Source organism: Mesocricetus auratus, unplaced genomic scaffold (assembly GCF_017639785.1).
Source record: "Mesocricetus auratus isolate SY011 unplaced genomic scaffold, BCM_Maur_2.0 Super-Scaffold_100038, whole genome shotgun sequence".
Taxonomy (NCBI): Eukaryota; Metazoa; Chordata; class Mammalia; order Rodentia; family Cricetidae; genus Mesocricetus; species Mesocricetus auratus.
The window spans coordinates 3,086,437-3,111,056 of NW_024429216.1; the positions used below are offsets into that span (position 1 = coordinate 3,086,437).

The following is a 24,620-nucleotide window of genomic DNA, read 5'->3' on the forward strand; positions in this document are numbered from 1 at the left end:
TTCAATTCCCAGCAACCGCATGGTGGCTCACAACCATCTATACTGAGATCTGGCGCCCTCTTCTGGCATGCAGATATGAATGCAGGCAGAATACTATCTACATAATAAATAAATCTTTAAAAAAAAGTTACAATCTGAGGAAGTTGAACATTAACCTCCTGAAGAGACCAAATTGGATGCCAAGATTTTGAAGAAATCATTGTTACATCTGTACCTATGTTTACCAAGCCCTGGATTTCAATGCCACTTATATGTATTTTTAGTTTTCATCCCAGATCAGCTAAAATACTTGTTTTCTGGTCTGTCCTGAAGTTTATCTTGTATCTATAGAAGTTGTTCTGTTTTTGGTCACATCCAGAGCAGTATGTGTTTTTTTGGATTTTCTCTGTGTAGTCCTGACTGTCCTGAAACTCAATTTGTAAACCAGGCTGGCCTTGAACTCATTGAGATCTGCTTGCCTCTCCCTCCCAAGGGCTGGGATCAAAGGTAAATTTAATGGATGATTGTAATAGAGTCCACAAGATCCCAGAATAGAGAGAAGACAGTTATTTATTGGGGAGTCACTCATGAGTGACAAATAAGATAGAGAACTGCCTTGGTCTTCTGCCCAGAGGTGCTGGAAGCTGCTGTCCCACCTGTGACCACCACCCAAGAGATCTGCAACACGCTTCTGCTTCCCCTTACAGTTCACATGTAGCTCCTGAGACTTAATGGGCTGGCACCCCAAAGGCTATTGGGCCACCACAGCCCAGCTAGTCCTTTTTTTTTTTTTTTTTTAGCTAGCAGTGTGGTTTTTTTTTTGTTTTGTTTTTTCTGTTTTTGTTTTTTGTTTTTTACGAGACAGGGTTTCTCTGTATTGTTTTGGAGGCTATCGGTCCAGCCCAGCCTCGAACTCATAGAGATCAGCCTGCCTCTGCCTCCCAAGTGCTGGGATTAAAGGCGTGTGCCACCACCGCCCGGCTGTTTTTCTTAAAATGCCTAGAAATTACTTCTGTCAAAGCAGCATCCAGCTGTAGCTGCATCCTGAATGCTGGGACTAGTCTTCAGCACCTTCTATTTAACATATGTGAATCTTGGTGGTGGTGGCACACGCCTTTAATCCCAGCACTCGGGAGGCAAAGGCAGGTGGATCTTTGTGAGTTCAAGCCCCCCCCCCCAGGTCTACAGAGCAAGTTCCAGTACAGCCTTCAAAACAATACAGAGAAACCCTGTCTTGAAAAAACCAAACCAAACCAAACCAAAACAAAACAAAAACCAAAAAATAAATAAAAACTCAGGGGTCAGATAGTAGGGTATGAACATGGTAGATCCAAAAAGCAATGGAGAAAAAGCCCAGCTGACCCTTCTCTTTCTTTTCCAAGACCCAAAAAGGCCTATGAAACTCCTAAGCTCCTCCTCATTCCCTATGTCCCTCTCTTCCCATCTGAGTGCACCAAAAAACAAAACAAAACAAAAAACCAAAACTTCTATGGTTTATATTGGTAAACTGAGCATGAACTGTATCCTCTGAGTCAAGGATTAGCTTATTGACTGTTTTGGGGGACAGAGTGAACAAATCTCATTTAACACACATCCACAGTCCGTTACACCAAAGGAGTTTCTGTGGTCTGTGCTGCTGTCAATGCCCATGGTCCCTGCTGTGTCCAGAAACCGTGTTGATGTCCATGATCCCTGTTATCTCCAAAAGCCATGTTGATGTTGTCTGAGGCCGTGTTGATGTTCAAGGTCCACGCTGTGGTCCTTGGTCCTGTTGCAGCTGGAGGCCATGTGGATGTCCATGACCTGTGTTCACCACTGACAGCCATGTGGATATTCCTGGTCTGCGCTGCTTCCTGAAGCCATGTTGATGTTCATGGGCCCTGCTGCTGCCGACTCAGGCAGTGTTGATGTGTGTGAGTGGCCTGGGCTGGGGCCTGGGCCATTTTGATGTCTGTGGTCTGTGCTGCCTCCAGGGGCCATGGCGGTGTCTGTAACCGACCCTGCTGGGACTGTGGCCATGATGACCTCTGTAGCCCATGCCGTAGCCAGACACCAAATGGAAGTCCACGATCTGTGCAGCCACTGACTGTAAAAGGCAAGAAGGCCTCTCTTACATCCATGCCTGCAGACTCACAGGTGAGAATGAGAGACGTAGAAGGCTTCTGTGTCAGCCTCTCTCCAAAACAGAAACATTCACACGTCTTTAATCCCAGCACTCGGGAGGCAGAGGCAGGCAGATCTCTGTGAGTTCGAGGCCAGCCTGGTCTACAGAGCGAGTTCCAGCACAGGCTCCAAAGCTACACAGAGAAACCCTGTCTCGAAAAACAAACAAACAAAAAAGATATGAGCCCTCATCTTCCTGGTGTCATGCCTTCACTGGACTCTAACCCCCTGAACCATAAACACTAATAAACTGTTCTATAAGTTACCTTGATCATGGTACTTGTTCTTGCCAAGGATCTGGGTTTGATTCTTCACAGCCACTTGGCAGCTCACAGCTGTCTATAATCCCAGTTCCAGGGGATCCCTCTTCTGAACTCCTTGGTCACCAGGCACACACGTGGTATGCACATGGTAAACACTCATACTCATGCACATAAATGTAATATGAGTAAATCTAAAAAAGAAAAAATAGCAACAACAACAAAAAGGTAACTGATGCAATAATACTCAAAGGCTGGAGAGATGGCTCAGGGTGTTGCACCCAAGTTCTGAACCCCCAAATCACCAAGAGACCAAATCCAATGCAAAAGCAAAGAGGCTTTTATTGTTTAATGCGTTAACTGTATTAACTCAGTTCCTTCGTCTATCCAACACAGCCGATGGGACCAGAAGGACCTGGAGGGACGGAGCAGTGGGGAATTTATTGGGGTGAGCAAGGGGAGTATCTGGGGGTCCACAACAGTCTCAGGATTGGTGTATTTCTGGGCTTGGACAACCTGTCCTGAGTTGATTGATCAACTGCAACAGATAAATTGCGGCCGGGCGTTGGTGGCACACGCCTTTAATCCCAGCACTCAGGAGGCAGAGGCAGGTGGATCTCTGTGAGTTCGAGGCCAGCCTGGTCTACAGAGCAAGATCCAGGACAGCCTCCAAAACAATACAGAGAAACCCTGTCTCGAAAAATCAAAACAAACAAACAAACAAAAAAACCCAGATAGGTTGCTATGGCCTATAGGCCCTCCCAGGGTGGTTGCTAAACTCTGCTTTCCACTGTTATCATAAATTACATCCAGAGCCCGCCAGCTAACTTCTAATTGGTTCCTGGCAACATGGAGGGTATCTGGCTTCCTGGGTAAGGGAGGGAGCTCAGCACATGTTGCCAAGTCAGGGACCTTTGTCCTGCTGGGTCTTTTCTGCAGCCTGTCATGGCTGCCAAAACAGGGTCCCTTCAAGGGGTTCAGAGAACATTCTGCTCTTGCAGAGTTTCATTCTGAGCACCCATATTGGGCTTATATAGCTTCCAGTGACCCCAGCTCCAAGGGATCATATGCCTTCTTCTGGAATCCATACACAAACATACACACACACAGACAGAGACAGAGACACAGAGAGAGAGACTGTAAACCCCTGAGTTTACTTACTCACCCAGGGTCTCCAGTTGGATTGAAGGGATCTCAGCCACCCTGAGGCTGAGACAAGTTTATTGCAAACAATCAGACTTTTAAAAATAATTATTTTTATTTTATGTTCTTTGGTGTATGTATGTCTGTGTGAGGGTGTCAGGTCCCCTGGCACTGGAGTTACAGACAGTTGAGCTGCCATGTGGGTGCTGAGAATTAAACCTGGAATTGAACCCAGGGAGAGCATCAGTGCTCTTAATCACTGAGCCATCTCTCCAGCCTCTGCAATCAGACTTTTTATCCCCTTCCTGGAAACACAATACAATGGTAGTTGCCAGAATATGATGACATTTGCAAGCTAGGCATGTATACAAGATAAATGTCGGGGCTGGAGAGATGGCTCAGAGGTTAAGAGCACTGGCTGCTCTTCAGAGGTCCTGAGTTCAATTCCCAGCAACCAATGGTGGCTCACAACCATCTATAAAGAGATTTGGTATAAACATGCCAGAACATTGTATACTTAATAAATAAATCTTAAAACAAACAAAAACAAAGCCGGGCATTGGTGGCACACGCCTTTAATTTCAGCACTCGGGAGGCAAAGGCAGGTGGATCTCTGTAAGTTGAAGGCCAGCCTGGTCTACAGAGCGAATTCTAGGACATCCTCCAAAACAATACAGAGAAACCCTGTCTCGAAAAACCAAAAAAAAAAGATAAATGTCTAAGACTAATGTCCAACCAAGCTTCTATATGCTTTGCTGACGTCTAAGGACAGGGAGATAGATACATAAGTAGCCTGAGGGAATACCTCACTTTTCCTGAACTGAAAGACATATAGTGCCCAGGCCAGGGGCCATGGCTCTAACCTGAAAAGCCTATGCTGCGTGCCTCTCAAAGCAGCTGGGTCAGACCAACTTCATGATTCCCTGCAACACACACACAAAATAGTAATCGTAGTAAAATTGAATCTTTTCTCTTTTTATAGTTTAGAGCTAGAGAGCTGGCCCAGCAGTTAAGAGCACTGGCTGCTCTTCCAGAGGACCTAGTTCAATTCCCAGCACCCGCATGGTGGCTCACCACTGTCTGTAACTCCAGACCCAGAAGATCTGATATCTGGTATGCACATGGTACACAGACATACATGCAGTCAAAACACCCATACACATAAAATTAAGGTTTTTTTCCATTAAAAATAATTACACAGAGCCCAGTGTTGGTGGCACACTCCTTTAATCCCAGCACTGGGAGGCAGAGGTAGGCGGAACTCTGAGTTCGAGACCAGCCTGGTCCACAAGAGTCACAGAGAGACCCTGTCTGGACAAATAACCACAAATAAATAAATAGATAAATAAATACACAGGCCAGGCAGCTCACAACTATCCATAACTCCAGTTCCAGAGGATCTCACACCTTCATACCAATGCTCATAAAATAAAGTTAAATAAAATTTTTTTTTAAAGATGAGTGGTTTAAGTCATTGGTAGAGTTCCTGGCACCCAGCCCTGCATTTGTTCTATCACCAGTACTACAGAAAAAAGCAATGCAAATTTGCGGGCCGGGCGTTGGTGGCACGCGCCTTTAATCCCACCGCTTGGGAGGCAGAGGCAGGTGGATCTCTGTGAGTTCCAGGCCAGCCTGGTCTACAGAGCGAGTTCCAGGACAGGCTCCAAAGCCACAGAGAAACCCTGTCTGGAAACACCTAAATAAATAAATAAATAAATAAATAAATAAATAAATAAATAGATTTGTGTGCTGCCTGGCATGGTTTCTCATATCTGTAATCCTAGTCCTCCAGGTGCTGAGGCAGAAGGATTGTTTTTAGTTCCAGGCCAGGCTGTTAGACTGAGTGAGATACAATTTCAAAACCAAACAAAACATAACATAAAGTGCATAATGGCACAAATATTTAATCCCAACAGGCAGAAAATAGAGACAAGGGGAACTGTATATGTTCCAGATCAGTCAAGGTTCCATAGTGAGACCATGTCTCAAATAAAAATAACCATTTTAAAGACTCTGCTTTCAGAGTGCCCATATGGCCTCATGTTCCTGTTGCCTTCCTCGCCATGATGGATAGATCCCCTCCAAATCTGTCAGAGTCTCATGCCTGCCTGCTGCCCTTCTCTGAAGGTGTGATGCCTCCGGGTGCAAAGAGTGAACTCTACCTATTAGAGACATCACTGGGTTGAAGAATTGTAACAGATCCAATGGTGCTTGCTCAGGCCATTGCTGGAAACGGGGAGAGATGGGTATTTCTAGCCCTCTTCTCATTTCCTGCTTGGTCACAGGACCAGCAAACAGCTGGGACAACAGGCAACTTTCACGGGCCTCGGAGAGCTGGCGCTACCACCATTGCTGCTGCGGCTCTTCCAAACACAAGACCTAACTGCAGAGCTAGAGGCTAGGTGGAGGAAAGGCCATCAGGCCACGGGCTCACAGAGGACCGGAGAACGAAGGCAGAGATGGTAACAAGTGCACAGAGACTGTTCATTTATTTTATTTCTTTAAAGATTTATTTATTTATTACGTATACGGTGTTCTGCCAGAGGAGAGCACCAGACTGAATTGTAGATGGTTGTGAGCCACCATGTGGTTGCTGGGAATTGAACTCAGGACCTCTGGAAGAGCAGTCAGTGCTCTTAACCTCTGAGCCACCTCTCCAGCCCCCATTTATTTTTATTTTATGCGAACGGGTGTTAGGTGTGACTGTATGTATGTGCACCACAGGCCCATAGGAGTCCTTGGAGGCCAGAGCTGGTTGTGGAATCATAAGCAGTTGTGAACAGCAGGTGTTTTTAAACCTGGACCAGCTCCTTGCAAACATTTCTTTTGTTTCATTTACTTATTTATTTTTGAGACGGATTTCTATGTGAAGTCCTGGATGTCTTGGAATTTTCTCTGTAGATGAGTTTGGCCTGGGGCTGGAGAGATAGCTCAGCCGTTAAAGGCTAGGCTCACAACCAAAATTATAAGATGAGTCTGGCTTCCAACTCACCGAGATCTGCCTGCCTCTATATCCTGAGTGCAGGCCCTAAAGGGATGCGCCACTACTGCCCAGCTTACAAGACATTTTCGTGTGGATAATTCAATGACATTTATTTAGTGTCCTTACAATGCCAGCCAATTACAAAACATTCCTTTCCTTCCTTTTTGTTTGAGACAGGGATTCTCTGTGTAGCCCTGGCTGTCCTCTTTCTTTTTCTGTGACAAGGTCTCATGTAGCTCAAGCTGAACTCCAAGTAGCCATATACTAGAGGATGACCTTGAACTCCAAATGTGCTATCTCAACTTCTATAATTCCCAAATTTTTGCTTTTCGCCCCGGGCCTGGTTTTCATTAACTGTTAATGAGGTAATCATTTATGATGAGTGTCAGATCCCAGGAAACAAACCCCTCATCATTGTAACTAACAGGAAAAAAAATGATCCTAAGGGTATACCATTCCCCAGAGAGAGTTGATTACTGAAAACCGGCTCATTAATTTCCCTCAGTAATTTCACAGAGATCCTCTAGGGGGCGACATCACCCCCTGGAGAAGAGGGTGAATCTATCTCTTCATGGCACCTTCTTGCTAAAAGCTGGTTTCCTTACAAAAGAAGAGGCAAAGAGAGATTAGATTGCACACAGCAGGGCCAAGTCAGTGTAACACCGCTCTCTTTTTTTCTCCAGTAGGGGGTGTCTCCAAGACAGTGCTTTTCTGTGTAGCCCTGGCTGTCCTGGAACTCACTCTGTAGACCAGGCTGGTCTTGAACTCACAGATATCTGCCTGCTGCATGCCTCTGCCTCCTGTGTGCTAGGATTAAAGGAATGTGCTACCATGCCAAGTTTTTTTTTTCTGATGGCTTCCTTCTTCCTTCCATTTTTTTTTTTTTTTTTTGGTTTTTCGAGATAGGGTTTCTCTGTATTGTTTTGGAGGCTGTCCTGGAACTCACTCTTGTAGACCAGGCTGGCCTCGAACTCACAAAGATTCGGCCTGCCTCTGCCTCCGGAGTGCTGGGATTAAAAGTGTGTGCCACCACTGCCCACCCTTTTTTTCTTTTTTTTTTTTTTTTTAGACAGGGTTTCTCTGTATTGCTTTGGAGGCTGTCCTGGAACTCATGTAGACCAGGCTGGCCTTGAACTCACAAAGATCCACTTGCCTCTGCCTCCTGAGCGCTGGGATTAAAGGCGTGTGCCACCAACGCCAGGCGGTTGTTTTGAGATAAGGTCTTACTATGTAGTTTGTTGTTTTGGAACTCACTAAGTATCCCCGGTTGGCCTCAAATGCAAGGTGATCCTCCTGTCTCAGCCTAAGAAGTGCTGAGAGGAAGAGGTAGAGAGACAGAGGTAAGAAATAGCTCCTATGCCTGGAGTCTTTAATCCCACCACTGGGGAGGCAGAGGCAGGCAGATCTACAGAGTTAGGACAGGCTCCAAAGCTACACAGAGAAACCCTGTCTCGAAAAACTGAAAAGAAAAAAGAAAAAAAAGAAAAGAAAGAAATTGCGCCTATTAGATTAGGAACTGGTTCTGGGTGTCTCAGAGAATTTGTATAGGAGATACAAGGGTTGGGACTCTGCCCAAAGAAATTAGATTAGGAATTGAATCCCAACATATACTTTGGTTAAAGATCAGAAGGCTCTTTAGTTTTTTAGAACTAAGTTTTATGTCACCACCAACCCTAACACGCATCTCAGGTGACTTATGAATTTTGTTTTCTTTCATCACAAGGCCCCTGTCTCACTCTTTTGAGAACCCATGAGATACTTGCCTCTCCATGGGGTGAAAAAGAGCTATTTCCTCCCTTCTTCCGTGTCCCTACCTGTACCCGGTCTTTCCCTTAAAGGCAATTTCCATTACTAAGTTCCACGATGATGTCGTGCCCATATTTTGTCACAGAATCTAGCAGTGTAGAAAGAACTAATGAAAACAAAACGTAGCTCTCTGGGTGCAAAAAGAATCGAACAACTTCTAAATTCGTGTGAGCCCGTGCCTGAGGTTAGAGGGCATGGGATCTGTCGGAAGTCGGTTCTCTCCTCCCACCGTGCGGGTCAGGATGACCTTGAATTTCTCATTTTCCCACTCCTCCCTGGGCCGTGCAATCGGTTTTAGCCAGTGCCTTGGGTTTCAGGTATGATGAGAATCAAGCACTGCCAACTGAGCCTTTTCCCGAGATCGTGGTCCCAAACCTATGATCTTAAAAGCCAGTTGAGCCTGCCGCCTTCGGCTTCAATCTCCATCTATAAACTAGGGGCAGGAACTTGGGCCGGTGGGGAGGGTCAAAGGGTTTCCTAGGTGGTTTAAAGAACCTTGACTTCCACTACGCCCGCACAGCCAGTCCCCGCCCTTCTCGCCCCCGAGGATGACGTCACCGGCCGAGTTATGTAGTGACGTCATCTCCGGGCCGCCTCTGCTCCAGCCCCTCTTCGGAAACGTCCGACTCCTGGGACCGGTCTCCAGCTTTCGGTTAAAAATTTTTTCCCTCCCATTCTCCCACCTAAAACTTTTTGGCTCTTCCCGCCTTTCTTCAAACTAGCAGTTTTCGGTTCTTCTCGCTTGCTCTGGGGCGAGTTCCTGAAAGTCATTTACTCTTGCGTTAATTAATCGCCTTTTCCAGCCCCACCCGTTCAGCTCGTTCGCTAATTCCTATTCGCTCGGCTCGATTTATTCCAGCTACTTCCGCCTCTTGCCGCGAGTCCCTTGGCTGACTTCGGCTCTTCCCGGATTATCTCAAATCCTCGGGGGTGGGGGGTTTCTCCAATCCCGAAGCGCTTCGGCTGTTTCCGGCTCTCCGCGCCTTCTGTAGCCCCACCCCGCCACGACCACCCTTGATTCTTGAGGTGGGTCTTTGATCCGCTCCAGGTTCCTTCAGTGACCTAGATCCTCCTTCGGCTCCTTCCGGCCTATCCCAGGCGCTCGGGTTGTTTTTTTTTTTTCTTCTCAGCGGCCTTCGGCTCTTTCCGGCTCCCCACCGCCTCGCCCTTCCGCTTCGGTTCTTTCCGCCTGCTTTCGGGCGGGCCGTCTCTGCCCCTCTCCACGTGACGCTCGCTCGGCCTCTCAGTCTCCCCCCCACCTCCCTCCACGCCCTTCCTCCGGCTTCAGCCTCGGTGCTCGTCCCGGCCGTGCCGCCATTTTGTGTGATTCCCGACCGCGGCGGGGGCCGGGCAGCTGGGGGCACCTAGGGCGGGCAGACAGTCGGCCCCTCTCTCCGCAGCCCGTTCCCGCTCTCCTCCCTGGATTTTTCTTTTTTTTTTCCCCTCTCTCTTGTTTTTTATCTAACCATCCCCTTGCTCGCTCTCCTCTGTCCCCCCACCCCGCCTCTTCCCCTCCGCTTGCTCCGTGGCGCGCGGCCCGCGCTAATTACACCCAACCACCCACCAGTGTCCGTGTGTCCCCCGGGGTGTGCGGCCTCGGCGGCCCGCACGTGCGTGTGTGTGCGTGCGTGTGTATCCGCAGGGGACCCCTCGCCCCGATGAGGGTCCCGCGCCGCCCGTGAGCGAGTGGCCGCAGGGGCGGGCTGCGGAGAAAGCAGGCGGCGGGCGGCCTCGCCGGGGCCTTAGGCCGCGCGGCCTACGTGGAAGTCGGCTCAGAGGTGATTCCGAAACCGAAAGAGAAAAAAAAAACCAACTAATATGATATACATAGGGACCTATATATATATATATAGAGAGAGAAAGATGGCCAGATAGACGTGCGCCCACCTCCCCCCAGGAGCCCCGGAGAGCCCAAGTGTGTGTCCCTCCCGCCACGCCCAAGCAGTCCTTTTTCGTGCATTAACATCCCCTCCCCCCCAAAAGGAACGATGGAGGCCGCGCCCGGGACCCCCCCGCCGCCGCCATCAGAGTCGCCGCCGCCATCGCCATCGCCTCCGCCATCGCCGCCGCCGCCGCGGGCATCAACGCCTTCGCCTCCTCCGTGCTCCCCCGACGGCCGCCCGGCCACCCCGCACCTCCTCCACCACCGCCTCCCGCTCCCTGACGACAGGTCAGGCCCCCCGGCCTGGGCCGGGCAGCATCCCCCGGGGACGGGGGGGAGGAGGAGGAGGAGGAGGAAGGGGACGGCCGCCATGTTGGGCCGGGCCGCGGCGGCGGCGGAGGAGGAGGAGGAGGAGGAGGAGGAAGGGCGGGGTCGGTGGGTGTCTCTAGCTCGCTCGCTCTTTCTCGCTTCGCTTTCTCTCCCGGCCTCATGCGTTGCCCCCCCTCGCGGCGTTCGCCCGCTCTCCCTCGCTCTCGCTCTGTCTTTTTTTGGGCGCCATGCTGAGGGGAAGGTGAGGAGGCGCCCCCCGGACCCCCCGCGCCCGCCGGTCTGTCCGTCCGCACGCCCGCCCGCACGCCCGCACGCCCGCACGCCCGGGGCACGGGGCCGCCGGGGGGGGGGGGTGGGCTTGCCGAGGCCCCATCAGGCTCCTCGGCCGCCCCTGCTCCCGGAGCTGGCCGTCAGCGGCCTGTCTGTCGCCTGGCTCCCGGGAAGGCTTGGGGGGAGGGGCCCCCGGATTCTCTTGTTTTAGGGGATCTCCAGCTTACAGCTCCTCTTTAGGAGTTCGGAGTTGGGGGGTCTTCCCAGCCCCTGACAGTATCCTTTCTCCTGGGGGAGGTATAAAACCCTACCCATTTTGGATAGGTACCCGAGGCTAACGGAGGCAGGATGGCAGAATGTGGGGTTTCGGATCAGCCTTCGCTCCATCCTTCTGTGAAGGGCTCCTTAGGACGGGGGCTTCTTGTGCACTCTTTTTTTCTTTTTTTTTTTTTGGCGGGAGGTGTTTTCTAGTTACTCCCTATAAGGCAGGCAGGGAAGGGGTGCATCTCCAGGTCTTTTGATGAAAGCTCCTGACCTTTTTTGGAAACCTGTTTTTCTCAGAGTCCTCTCTCCCTTTGTACATAGGTGATAGTGGTGGAGAGTCCTTAGTCCTAGGTTTTGGGGTTTTTTTTGTTTTGTTTGCGAGGAGGGTGGGTGGTTGAAGGTTGCTTTCCTAGCTGCGGTTGGGAGAGGAAGTTGGCCACCGCTTTTCTCTGGGCATCTCCCTTCTTTTAGGGTAAAATGGGGTGCGATTGCTCCTTCGGGAGCAAAGGAGATCTCCTTGTACTTTGGCAGGACGTGAACTGTGGCGCCCCTGGTCCTTTCTAAGTGCGAAGTGGATTCCCCCACACCCTTCTCTGGCGGGCGATAATGGGGACAGCCCCGGGCCTTTTCAGGATGAGGTTTGGGGGCCCCTTTGGCCCTGCTGGAGCATAAGGGTATGGGACACAGGGTTTGCTGACTCCTGGGGGCTTGAGCGAGGAGGTTTGAAAATAGAAAGGTGGGTTTCAGTGGGTAGGAAAGCGAGTCTTGAGGCAGTGGGGGTTGGGTGGGGTGAGAATGCGCTGGACAGATGGCTCAGCCGCCTGGGGAATCGCAGAGCACCCCTCCAGACAAGGGTCTCAGCCCTTTATCCCCACTCCCACGTCCTGTTTTCCCTTTCTCCTTCACAGACCCTCCTTTGCCTTTTAAAAGAAATGGCACCCACATTCAAAGACACAGGTGCAGCAGTTTGGTGAGCTTTTTACATTTTTTTTTCCTGTTTTGTTCTAATTAAATGTATCGTCCTGGGAATCGCAGCCCTTCGCAGCCAGACTACAGTTGAAGGAAATAAACAGATTAGCGGAGGTCTGTTCGCTAAGCCCACGTTGGGTTCCAGGCCCTCTCGGGGGGCAGGTGCCTTACTCAAAGGTGCTTACGAGCTTTATCCGACCTCTAAGGAGTTCTCTTATGTCAGAAGTGTATGTCTTACAATGGGTTGGGATGGTAAGTAGCCTCTTTTATTGAGTAATTCAATTATCTCCCTCTTTTAGTCCCTTTCCTGCCTGCTTCCTCCTCGCCTTTAGACCAAAGTGATGCTTGAGAGTGGATTTATTATGTTCAAATCAGGATTCTAATCCTATTGAGCCCTTTTTAGATTGCACATCCTTTCAGTGTTTAATTTTTTAAAATTTGATGTACACAGTTTTCTTTTTAAAAAAAAGTGTTACTGTAACATGACAAAAATCCTTGGAAAAGGTCCAGTATGTTTTCAGACCCTTGGTCTCCCTCTTTCCGGATCCATCCATTGCTTTGTCTCCAGCCTTCATGTGAAAGTGGCTACTTCAAGTGTAGGAGACAAGCTTACTCATTTGGTTTATACTTGTATTCAAGTTAAAGTCACATTCCCCTTCCCTTCCCCCCAAAAAGACTGTTTCAAGCAGGTCCAATCCTTATTTTACTCGAATGTTTCTTACGGTAATAGACGTTTAAATTGAGCAAGTCATTTGTAAAGTACTGTCTAAGCACAAAATGTATCTGTAAAACTGTGTCAAGCCCTGATCTCTCCTGTCTCCACTGCTCTTTGTTCGAAAGCACATGCCTGACCGTGAAAAGTTGCTGTAAAACGTGTTACACGCCCAGTCATGTTGGAGAGAACACCTCCCATCCTCAGTGTCCCCTCATCCTACACGTACAAGTTAAAAAGAAACAACCACAACAAAAACGGCAATGACTTGCAGGACCTAACACTGTCCTTCCAATGTGTTTTACAAGCATAAGTTCTTCTGTTAAAAGACAAAAACATGTTGAAGTTCCATTGTCCCCGGCCCACTTTTGGTCCCTGATGTACTTTGTTAGGAAAGTCTTTCTCACACATATGCCTAGTCCCTTCCAAAGGACTTTCTGCGTCCCTTTCTGCGTTCTCAGGAGAAATGATGCCCACCTGCACTTGAGGACCATGCAAGCTGCAGTTTGTCAGGGCCACTTGTTTTATACCTTTAATAATTCACCTGCCATGCAGTGGTGGTCAGTAGTTTGAGGATGAAGTTTCCATAACATACAGTATTCCTTCCTGCACAAAATGTCTAAAGCACGAACTCATCACACTAGCCAGTGCGCTGGGTCAGCTGGAGAAAACATTTGAAGGTTCCCATCTTGTGTAAAATCCCTCCTCCAGGAGTTCAGAGCAGAAACTGGATGCCAACCGATAACCCTTCTGTTCTACATGTTTAGGATAACTAAGTGTAGAAGGATATTTAAACTAGAAATAAAATGTTAGAAGGAAATGGGATTCCTTTTGGAAACGAGAATTTTAGCAGTCGTTTTGTTGAACTTGAAAATGTTTCCTCCAAACATTTAAAAAACAATCTTAGGCCTATCCACACAAGGGTTTGTTGTTTTCTGTTTTTGTTTTGTTGGTAATGGAGCCCCCCATATTAAGTCAACTGCATTTAGGTATTCCTTATTTTTGAAATGTCACAGTAGTACCTTTTTTTTTATGCCCCAAACTGATGTACCATTATTAGTTAATAATTAAATTAATGGATGTTGCAAAAGCAAAAAAAAAAAAAAGGGTGTCACTTGGAATCCCTGATTTTAACAACAAAACTTATATACTTTGTAACCTTGGAGGTTTTTGTTTCCTCTGGATGAAAAGTTTAATTTGAAAGCAAGTCAAAAATCTCTCAATAGGAGCACAGTGGGCTTTGACCATGACATTGCAGATGCACCAAGTCAGAGCTGCTCCCCTCCCCTCCCCCATTCTCCAGCTTACTCCTCCAAAGAGAAAATGATTGACTCAGAACAGGGGCTTTCTAACTCCTAGTCTATCTTCTAGGGCTTTCCTTCATTCACTATAAGGTTTAGATTTTGATTCCTGACAAGACAGAATTTTCTGGAAGTAAAGGTAGCTAGCTGTTTTATCATCTATGTGGTTCTGCCTTATTCAGGAACCTATCCCCAGGGGAAGTTGTTTGGAAAGGAAGGCTGCCCTGACTGCTCTGCCTGGCAGTTTAGAGGTGACTGTGGCTCTTGAGTTTGAGCGTTTATGTATAGCCCGATTCCAGGACAGGTTCCTAGGCTCTGACACAGCCTCCACCCTGCGCATCCATTGCTCTTCAGTGTTTTACCTTCCTGTGGGCTGTCTCAGAGCCACCTCAGGTTCTTTGCTATTCTGTGGCTTCTCTAGACACCTTTTTCATGGAGGTGAGGATTAGGGATCCATTTTCCAGTGAATCCTTCTGTTGAAAGGCACTGATTAAATTGTCTCCAGTTCTCTGTGGATAGCTACCAAAGTCAAACCAAAGTCAGGGAACCTACATGTGGTCCCTGTGGGTATCTTCTGGAAGTACCAGAGTCACTGGTTCTGCCCTGCTCTGGGATCTAAGCGATATGACTTGAGTTGAGCCAGGTCCTTGGCCACTGCTGGGGTGCAGGGCCAGGATGAGAGGGAAACAGGGTTGCAGTATTCTGGCAGTTACTTGCTGAGTGCTTTGAGGGCCTGAAGGAGAAGCCTGCTCATTGGCAGAGGTAATGGAGGAAATGGTCTGGAGTCAGTTACATAATTAAGGCCGTGGCAAGCTGCTTGTTTGGATAAGTTAAGGCAAAAAGTGAACTTGCCCAAAGGGAGTCAAACTTTCCAGCTCTGGCATTCCTGGTTTCCAGGCCTCATCTGCTGCAAAGCTCTGTTGTGTGTGTGTATGCTCTGGACACAGTGTGAGAGCCAGTGCAGGGTTTGTGTCGTGATAGTGTTATGTGGTGAGGTGGGTTGGTTTCAAAATCAACTTCAGGCACATTGGCCATTGGAGTGACTCTTGAGCTGGTGTGACAAATAAAGACATGGCCTCTTGGTTAGTGCTAGGTACAGCTATATCATCACAGATAATTTTTCATCAGCAGGATGGAGGTTGTCTCCTGAGTAACTTGTTTCTCCTGGCTAGATTGCTTCTCCCAATAGAGAACTGTACTGTGTTCCCTGCTTAGGCTGTGTTGGTGACTCAGCTCCCTGTTTGTCAGGCAAGCTGTGACATCTCTGGACACTGGAGGCGGCAGCAGGATGTGAAGAAAGAGTGTGTTCTTTGGAAGCACCTACTGCTGTCCAGGGCTGGTTCTCAGGGGCACCACAGTCCAGTGGGCCCTGCAGAGCACCCACACAGCCGCTGCAGCTCAGCACCTCTCCTTACAAGGAGGAAGTTGTGAATAGAACACTGGCAGTCCTTGTGTCAATAGAAGCAGGGTGTGTGTGACCGAGGGAGCTTACTCATCCTGGGCCTCTCAGGCTTTGGGTGGCTTTGATTTTGAAAAGAGCCTGGTGGGGACGAAAGTCAGTGGAAGCCATCTTGTGGCACTTGTTCCACAGTGCTTGTTCTGGATGCTAAAACGGTCCTGCTGTCTTGAGTCAATGCCTCTGTCCTGCCATGTATTTGCCTTTGCAATTAGAGTGGAGTGAGTCAGCGTTTCAGCTGAATTTGGCCCCCTGAGAACCAGGAAGCTGGGGATCCAAAGCCAACCCTCACTCCCACCCCCACCTCGTTCTGCTTCAGCCAGCCCTTCCTGGTCTGAATCTCTGAGGGCCAGGCCTGCTGGTTCCAGGATCTGTCACCCCTTTAATTTGGCTGAGTCCCTGAGGGTTATGTTTATTCAGCAGCAAGGCTTGTCCCGCATGCATTTTGCTTGGAACAGGAATGTTCATTGTTGTGTTTTGTTTTCAGTACTAGGGAAGGAACTCAAGTCCCTGCACCTGCTGGCTCTGCTATAAAGCTGCGTCCCCAGCCCTTGGTTGTCTTGTGTTTTGTCTGTGAGAAAAGGTCTCACAGCGTAGTCCATGCTGGCCTCCAACTCCAAGTGATGCTCTTCCTTAGACTTCAGAATGCTGGGGTCACAGAGGTGGCCAGCATGCCTGACTAGTGCCTAGTATTGTTAACAAGAGAGGTTCTCACACAGCCCTCGCTGGCATAAAACGCTGACTCTCTTACTATACTGAGTCCCATGGACGGCAGTAGTCCCGCCTCTGCCTTCTAAGTGCTGGAAGTGCAGGTGTGTTCCACTGTGCCCTTTGACTTTTTGAAGCTGGGTCTCAGTTTGTAGCGCAGCTACACCTTTATAAGTGGAAAGGTCAAAGGGTAACCTTCCCACACTGGCTCCTTAACCTTTGCTGGGAAATCAGCAAAAAGATCTAGTCACAAGTAGTGCTGAGGGTTGTAAGTGACAGATGCTGTCTCCCTACTGTGCTGTCTTGAGTCTTCTACAGTATTCTTCTTTCTCTCATATAGATTTAGTTTTATTTTCAAGAGTGTGTGTGTGTGTGTGTGTGTGTGTGTGTGTGTGTGTGTGTGTGTGTTGGCATGATACATTAGCTTAGGTGCCCCAGAGGTAGTAGTTCCCCTGAAACTAAGAGTTATACATACTTGGGGGCTGGGAACTACTCAGGTCTTCTAGACTAGCATTTAGTGTTCTTAACCACTGAACCATCTCTTTAGTCTTCTTTCTTTTTTGCCATGAGGTCTGATTCTATTGTTCAGGCTGGCCTTAAACTTGAGGCCGTCCTTCTCCTTCAGCCTCCCAAGTACAGTGGTATAGTACTTTTTTGTTGATTTGAGACAGGTTCTCAACTCAATATATAGATCAGACTGGTCTCAAACTCCAGATCTGCTTGCCTCTGCCTCCTGAGGTTGGGAGTAAATGCAAGTGCCACCATCCTCACCATACCTCATACTGGTACTTTTCACACTGTAGGCTATGGTCATTAGTAGGCTATGAAGTCCATTTCTCCATATCTTCATATTAGACAAACATCAGAAGAGGGTAGGAATGTAGTCAAATCAAACTTGCTTTACCTTTTACATACAATGTAAAAGGAGATATAGATCAAGGGCAGAACGTTTGAGCCTGGCATGATGATCAGACCCATAGTCCCAGCTTCCTGGGAGGCTTAAGGCAGGGGGATCACAAGGCCTGCCTGAGCTAAGCTCATGGGTGCCTGGGTAACTTTTGCAAGACCCCGTCAAGATAGAAATAGAAAAGGGAACTAGCTAGGGACGTGGTCAGTGGGGTTTAGTTTGCCTGGTATGTACAAAGCCATTCTCAGCCTCAGTACTGCAAAAAAGAAATTGACATCTTTATTGTGTTCAGCAGCAAATGGCAGAGCTGAGAAATTGAGACCTGCAAAAAGCTGACTGTTTTCTCTGGGCTCTTGACCGGGCCTGCTGGCCTTTGCACACAGTGGCCATAGTATGCTTATGTGGGAGCAGATGGGGAGTGCAGGTATCTCATGTAAGATTGGTTCTGCAGAAGTGGGCCACACTGCCAGCCACCCAGTCTGCAGAGTGTCATCCTTTTGTTCCATGCCTTGGCATGTAGAGGCCCAGGCCCAACCTTTTCAGCTGCAAAGTGGATGGATGGATTTTCCTTTTTGAGGTACTGGGGATTGAATCAAGGATGTTCTAGACAGATGCTCCACCACTCAACTATATCCCCAGCCCTCATAGAAGGGATTTTCACTCATGAGAAGAAACCAAAGTCTTCCTGAGGCCCAGCTCTAGAAGTGATCACAGCACTCAGGGCTACACAGAGAGACCCTATCTCAACCCCCCAAAACAAACAACAAAAACCCTAACTTTAGTGGTCAAGAGCACTTGGTGCTTGTCCAGAGAACCTGAGTTCGGATGCTTTATAGCACTGTGGTATCTGCCACCTTCTGGCCTCCATTGGCACCCACACAGAGGTACAGGTACATATCATACACAGAAAAATCGTTTTTTAAAAAGATCAAGCTGGGGTGGTGGAACAGCCTTTATTCCCAGTACTTGGGAGTTAATTCCAGCTCTTTGGAGGCAGAGACCGGTGAATCTCTGTTTGAGGCCAGTCTGGTCTACAGAGTTAGTTCCAGGACAGCCAGAACTATACAGCGAAACCCTGGGGGTGGGGGGTGTCAAACAAAGGCGGGGAATATGGCGCAGTTCAAGAGTGCTTGTCCAGCTATTGGGTAGCAGTGTTGATTCCCCTAAAAATTAGAAGGCAGAGTCTTTCTTCATATTAATTAGACATCTCCTGAGTAATAGAAATGCGGTAGATAGCCTTGCTTCAAACCGTCTGAAGCTCCTTAGCTGGTACTACATGGCTAGGCTATTTGCCAACTGGTGGGAGTCAGACGATGGCTACTCCTGCAAAGGAAATGGCAACTTTGTGTCTGGGAGGTTCCTCTGGGCTGGGTTTCTTAGGGAGTTGATTGGAAACTTCCGTGTGAGAGGTTTGTGTTTGAATTAACCTCACTGCTGCAGCTTGTGGATACAAGTGTCCATTAACTTTGAAAATTTCCTCTTTTGGGTTTGCATTGCTTCCTTACCCCTCCTACCCATCCCAAAGACAATGTCTTACTCTGTAGTTAACTTGTCTTCCTGATCTGATGGATGGCTCTCCTACCTTTACCTGGGTCTCACGGCTCCTATCATCAGAGGCAAGAGCTTTAACTTGATAAAGCATCTCACTGGCCCTCCTCTGCCTCATTTTGACATTTCATGGAATACTGTCATTTCATCCATTTCATATATCTATTGCTTATTTTGTTTGTTTAATAAGTTATTTCTATACAGATGATTTCTAGTTATCTTTAAGTTTTTTTTATTTACATATGTTTGTGTACAACATATGGTTGTGAGTTGTCTCACATGGGTGCTGGGAACCAAACTCAGATTCTCTGCTCTTAACCAGTGAGCAATCTCTCCAGCCCTGATTTCTACTCTTTTTTTTTTTTTTTTTTTTGGTTTTACGAGGCAGGGTTTCTCTGTATTGTTTTGGAGGCTGTCGGTCCAGCCTGGCCTCGAACTCACAGAGATCCGCCTGCCTCTGCCTCCCGAGTGCTGGTGTTAAAGGCATGCGCCACCACCGCCCGGCGATTTCTACTCATCTTAAGGCTGGAGATAAATGGCCTTTGGGATCAGAGTCCTGATTTCTAGTTCTGCTTTTTCTGTGACAGATTTTTTTTTTTTAGCCTCAATTTGCTTGTCTATAAAATGGTGATGAAGCACATGGTAGGCTGAAGGCAGTGTGGACTGCCTTCAGACTACCCAGGACCCCAGGGTACAGGAAGTAGGGCAGAGAGATGTCAACCTGCCCTAGTCTGCCTTTTTTTTTTTTTTTTTTTTTTTGAGCATCAGGCTGTCTCTCTTCCTGTGGTTAGTTTGTGCCAGTGGCTCATCTGGTTGTCACAAGGCAGGCATGTTACCATGGAGATGTCATGACATCACAGAGCAGGTTATGATTGTGCCTGCAAATGCCAGGGGTGGGGGCAACAGAGCCCACTTGTTCTTGGTTTCTGGTTGATGAACTGGGTAGTAAGGACACTGACAAACATGTGTGAGGTGCAGAGGCTTACTCCAGGCCTCTCCTAGCTCTGCAAAGCCCTCAGTGCTGTCCCCTTTGGCTGCTGTACCACTTTCTAGATGAAGGAAGGGAAGGTCATGGGTCGGGGTGGGAGGTTTCTTTTGGTATGAGCCCAGGCCAGCCTTCTAAAGGAGAAGCTCCATGCCTGGGTTCCTAGTGACCGACCTGTCCTACAGGGCCAGGCCAGGACCCTTGACTTCTGCACTTAGGCCGGTTGTTAAGCATTTGCAGAGGCAGCACCTCCTTAAATTTTTGTGATTTTTTTTTTTGACCCCAGTTAATAGGTCATTAAGAGCCTACCTAGGCAATTTGTTGAGAGTCCGGTCAGTTAATGATCATACCCGACCTTCACATTAACCTAGCAGCCTCATGAGTTTCAGGTAACAGCCACGGTTCCATGAATTTCCACTTCTGCCTGTGGTGTCTCTCGCCTCCCCCTGGCTCCCATGTAAACCAGAGCCACAAGCTCCGGACGTCTTTCAACTTGGTTCAACACTATGAGTTGCTGAGAGCTACAGGCTTTCCTACCAAGCTTGATTGGTCCCACTGTCCTCATGAGTTCTGCCTGTCTCAGACATTCTGAGGCTTTGTGGTCCCATGCTGAGGAAATGGAGACAGTTTTGTCAGCAGGATTGGTTGAGAGAGAATGGCCACAGGGCAGTGAAATAGTCCCTTGGTGGTGGGCAGTCAGCAATGTCCTCCAAGAAGAACTGGCTATTGCTTCTGCCCCTGCCTGTTCCCCAGGTCACATGTCACCTCCTTTAGACTTCTCCATGTTGTATGCTCTGGTACTCCTGTTGTATCTTGTTCTTTGGGTTCTGGTTTTTGAGATGGTCTCTTGTAGCTTACTTAGGCTGGCCTCAAAGTTGCTCTATAGCTAAGGATAACTTTGAATTCCTGATGCTATTGTCCTGTCTGGTGCACTAGCTCCTGCTTGGACAAGTGTAGGTAGCGTCTCCTCTGTTGCTTACTGTATGGCTGCTCCTTGTTCAGAGCGTTGTCTTGTCATTTAACTCTCCCACCCTAGAAATCTCTAAGCCTAACCCATTGCCCATATGAGAGCCCATTCTAGGGAAGCAGAGATGCTTGTGTGTCACTTGGTCTGTAGGAAGGAGCGCATTGTCCTGCTCCTGGACCTGCCTGGGAGTACTAGATCTCCCTTCTGGATATTTTTGTAAAGCCCAAGCTGTATGAGTGAGCCCTCAAACTAAAGACCCTGGGGGGTGTGACCCAGGAGGCATCACTTAGACTGGGCATCTAGGTGTATATGTTCTCTGAGGAGCTGCAGTGCGCTCTAAAAATGAACCTGGATGTCTTGGAAGATTTGTTCAGGAGGTTGGAGGCAAAGCTGCAAGAAGCGAGGTTATGTCTGTCCTCTTCCCATTTCTATCTGCTGGCCAGGCAGCCTCCTGGGGCTGGCTGGTTCTTGTCTCTAGGGGTCCTGGGAGTGTCTCCAGCTGCAGGCAGGCTGGTGCACTGCTAGTCGAGTCTAGGGAAATAATGCAGTCTCTGCAGCCCAGCTATAGCATTTTCCTCCTGAGCACCTGTCTCAAGAGTGTCTGGCAGGTCTAGATTGCAACTATTAGTGCAATGGGGCTTCCCCCACTTTTCTTGGGGGATTATGCCACAGTCTATTAAGTGTGCTCCCTTGGTATTTAATCCCACTCTGACGTGGATTTTTCTGGCAGTCTGCTAAAGTGCCATTTCGTAAAGCTGCTAGCTGTTTTCTGTCCATGGCCCTTGGGATATCCACCTCTCCCAATGGGCTTCCTTCCTTTCTAGTGAATAGTCTGATAGCCACACAGGCCTCTTAGCTGGGAGGGCATCTGCAGCATGACCATGCAGAGATCATATAGGTCTCTGAGGGCTGAGGGCAGGGCACAGCTGGGTATGTCTACAGATATAGTGTCCAGTCTACTGTCACCTTTCCAGTGCTTCTTCTAAGTCACAAGCAGTTTTTTAAATCAATTTTTAAAAAATTTTTGTCATTTTGAGACAAGCTCTTGCTCTGTAGCCCAGGTAGGCCCGAACTAGAGATCCTCCTGCATCAAGGCCCCCTGAGTGGGGTTACAGGCACAAATTGCCATGCCTGGGGTAGATTTCCAAAAAAAAATCTATTTTTATAAGCGTCTCTTCATTCTCCACAACAGTTTTAAGCACGTATGCATGTAGCTCTTACTGAGCCCAGATTTGTCTGGACCTGTTAGCCACATTATTGGTGAGAATGTTGGGCTGAAGTCTTTATAGGGAGGGGAAGCTTTGGGAAGGAAAGCTGTAGATTCTTGATGACAGTTAATCTTGTCACATGTTCTCAGTGTGTTAGAAGTGGGGCACCTTCATCAGAGCCAGCTGTGGCATGGGGACAGGGTGGGAGCCTCACTTGACCCTAGACAAGGTCTTCACCTAGCCCTTTTGCTAGTGAACTATCCAAGGCTGCCAGACGGACTGGATTTCATGTGGTTGCTGCTGTTTTCTTACAAGGAAACTGCAGGAAAGGAGGAAGTCGGCCACCCATGCCCAGCACCTTTAGCTTTCCTCCACAGGGAATCCCAGCCTTGCCCCTCGGCTCTGCCTGCTCTTCCCTCTTTTCTCTGAGGCGTGGCCCTGCCTCGCCCACAGCATTCCCATCAGAGACACTAGGTGGGTTTGTTCCCATCACTGCATATCATCACCAAGTAACAGCTTTTTCTTTGAGCCAAAACCAGTTTTCCTAGTCAGGTTTCCCCATTGCCACTGGTTGTGAGCTGAACCTGCAGCGCCTCACTTACCAGGAGTGCTGCTCCGTGCCCTGCCCCATTGAGGGTTGGCCGTGTCTGCTGGAGCAGGTGGGGTCCCACAGCCGAGCTGTTAGGTGGAAAGCCTCTGAGGCACACAGGCCTCCCTCCCTTCCCACTGTGGTTGTCTTTGACAAAGCATTGAGCCCTGTTGTCTGAGTGCTGTCCTTGACCTCCATCCACTCTGTGTGTCTTTGGGGCCAGGCCTCTTGGGTGTTGAGCCTGACTCCTTTGAATTGGGCTCTAGATTAATTAGAGAAGCACCTCTTGAAGTTGTGAAAGGGCTGTGGAGGGCTGGGGAGAGAGGCTGCTGTTTCCCTCGGAGCCCCTCACGACCCTCAGGCCTTCCAAGTGGTTATTCCCTCCTACAAAGCCTCTTGGCAGGACTGTTCCCTACTCCCCCTTTTTGGTTAACTTACCCAGGCCTTGTGTGTGTGTGTGTGTGTGTGTGTGTGTGTGTGTGTGTGTGTGTGTGTGTTGTTCCCCCACCACCACAGGGTTTCTCTGTAGCATTGGAGCCTCCTATTGCATTTTTTTTAAAGATTATTTTTTTGCACTTGGGAGGCAGAGGCAGGCGGATCTCTGTGAGTTCTAGGCTGGGCTTGACCGAATATATTTTTTGGTGTGGTGTGGGATAGACCCTAGAGTATATGAATGCTTGGCGGGTAGCTCAGGCTGACCTTGAACCTGTAATCTTCCAGGTTCAACTTTAATTCTCTTTCTCTTGTCACTATTATCATATAATCTCTTTTTGACCCTTATTGAGGTGTAAGGGACCTTTCTGTTGTTGTCATTTATAAGCAACATAGGGAGCTGTGAAAATGGTCACAGTGTTTCTGTGTGTAGTGCTGGCTGTCTTGGAACTCTACATGTAGACAAGGCTGGCCTTAAGCTTATAGAGATCCTCCTGTCTCTGCCTCCTGAGTGCTTGGCTTAGAGGTGAGTGCTACTGGGCAAGGCTGAGAACTTTCAATTTCTTTTTTAACCCCAGGAAGGGGGGTCTCACTGTATACTTTGCTGGCCTGGTACTTCGTAACCTGACCTCAAACTCAAAGAGATCAGCCTGCCTCTGTCTTCCACGGCAGCAGCTAAATTTAAAAGATTTTTCCATTCTCCCAACTTCCATACTTAGCAACATCTGTGTCTGTGGGTCTGGCTTGAACATTGGACTTCTTTCCCATCTGCTACTTTCTTGACCCTGCCTTGACTCCACCCATAGATACCTGCCCCTCCCCCAGCCTATCCACAGCTATTTACACACGTTGGGTGACTCATAGCTTTTACTTTTCAAAGTGCTAAGCTCTGACAGTGAGGGGTGTTGAAAGGTCAGGAAAACTGCATGCATGGGAGGGTTGGGAAGGTGTACCTAGGAACAAGGTGAGGGGAGTCAGTTGGGAGAGGAACAGACCTCAGCTAAGGGAGAGCTCTTCAGTTTGCTGTCTATCTCCGTAAACCAGAGTGTGCCAGCTGGGTTCCCTGCAAACGAACTTCTATGGTCCAGTAGGTCTTGGCAATGCTGTAAAGAAGAAGTCTGTGGGAGCTGGGCAGCTAGACCACTCAGCCTGTGGCAAGACCCAGGAACACACTCCTGCTCTATGGCCACAGGACCTACTGTTTCTCTGCTGAGATCGGTTAGGTTCTGGAATGGTGGGGAATACTGAAATAGGTTTGTCCCTGTGTGAGGTGTGAGGGAGCATAGTACCTTTCTTTTTTTATTATTTGTTTTTGAGTGGAGTTGGGTGTTTTTGTTTTTGTTTGTTTTTCTGTTTTGTTTTTGAGACAGGTCTCACTATGTATGTAGCCTTGATTGGTCTCAAACTCTGAGATCCCTCCTGCCTTTGCCACCCCAGTGAGCTTTTTTTTTTTTTTTTTTTTTTTTTTGAGTTCTAGAACTGGGACTCAGGGCCTTAACACTAAGCTGTACTCCTTGTCTGCTGGTGGTAATCCCTCCACCTCTTTTTTGGGGGGCGGATTCGAGACAGGGTTTCTCTGGCTTTGGAGGCTGTCCTGGAACTAGCTCTCATAGACCAGGCTGGTCTTGAACTCACAGAGATCCACCTGCCTCTGCCTCCAGAGTGCTGGGATTAAATGAGTGCGCCACCACTGCCCGACTCCTTCCACCTCTTGTGACCCAGTTAAATTCACAGCCACAGTCCCTTTTGGAGAAGGAT

The 24,620-nt window shown here is 48.5% G+C and overlaps 1 protein-coding gene across 7 annotated transcripts in view; it reads left to right on the plus strand.

The window, feature by feature from the left end:
* The first annotated feature begins 8,921 nt into the window (after positions 1–8,921).
* Positions 8,922–24,620, plus strand: part of Zc3h4 (zinc finger CCCH-type containing 4) — a 35,576-nt gene continuing 19,877 nt past the window's right edge. For 2 of the 7 annotated variants that reach the window (XM_005086434.4, XM_040734274.1), the window contains exons 1-2: positions 8,922–8,986; positions 10,318–10,504. In XM_005086434.4, the coding sequence (XP_005086491.1) occupies positions 10,323–10,504 (182 nt within the window). In that variant the 5' untranslated portion in view covers positions 8,922–8,986; positions 10,318–10,322. Of the gene's footprint in view, positions 10,113–10,317; positions 10,505–10,648; positions 10,788–11,988; positions 12,051–12,121; positions 12,302–24,620 lie in introns of those variants that run through there. The other 5 variants (XM_013125515.3, XM_021223263.2, XM_013125516.3 and 2 more) reach the window with 5 other exon arrangements.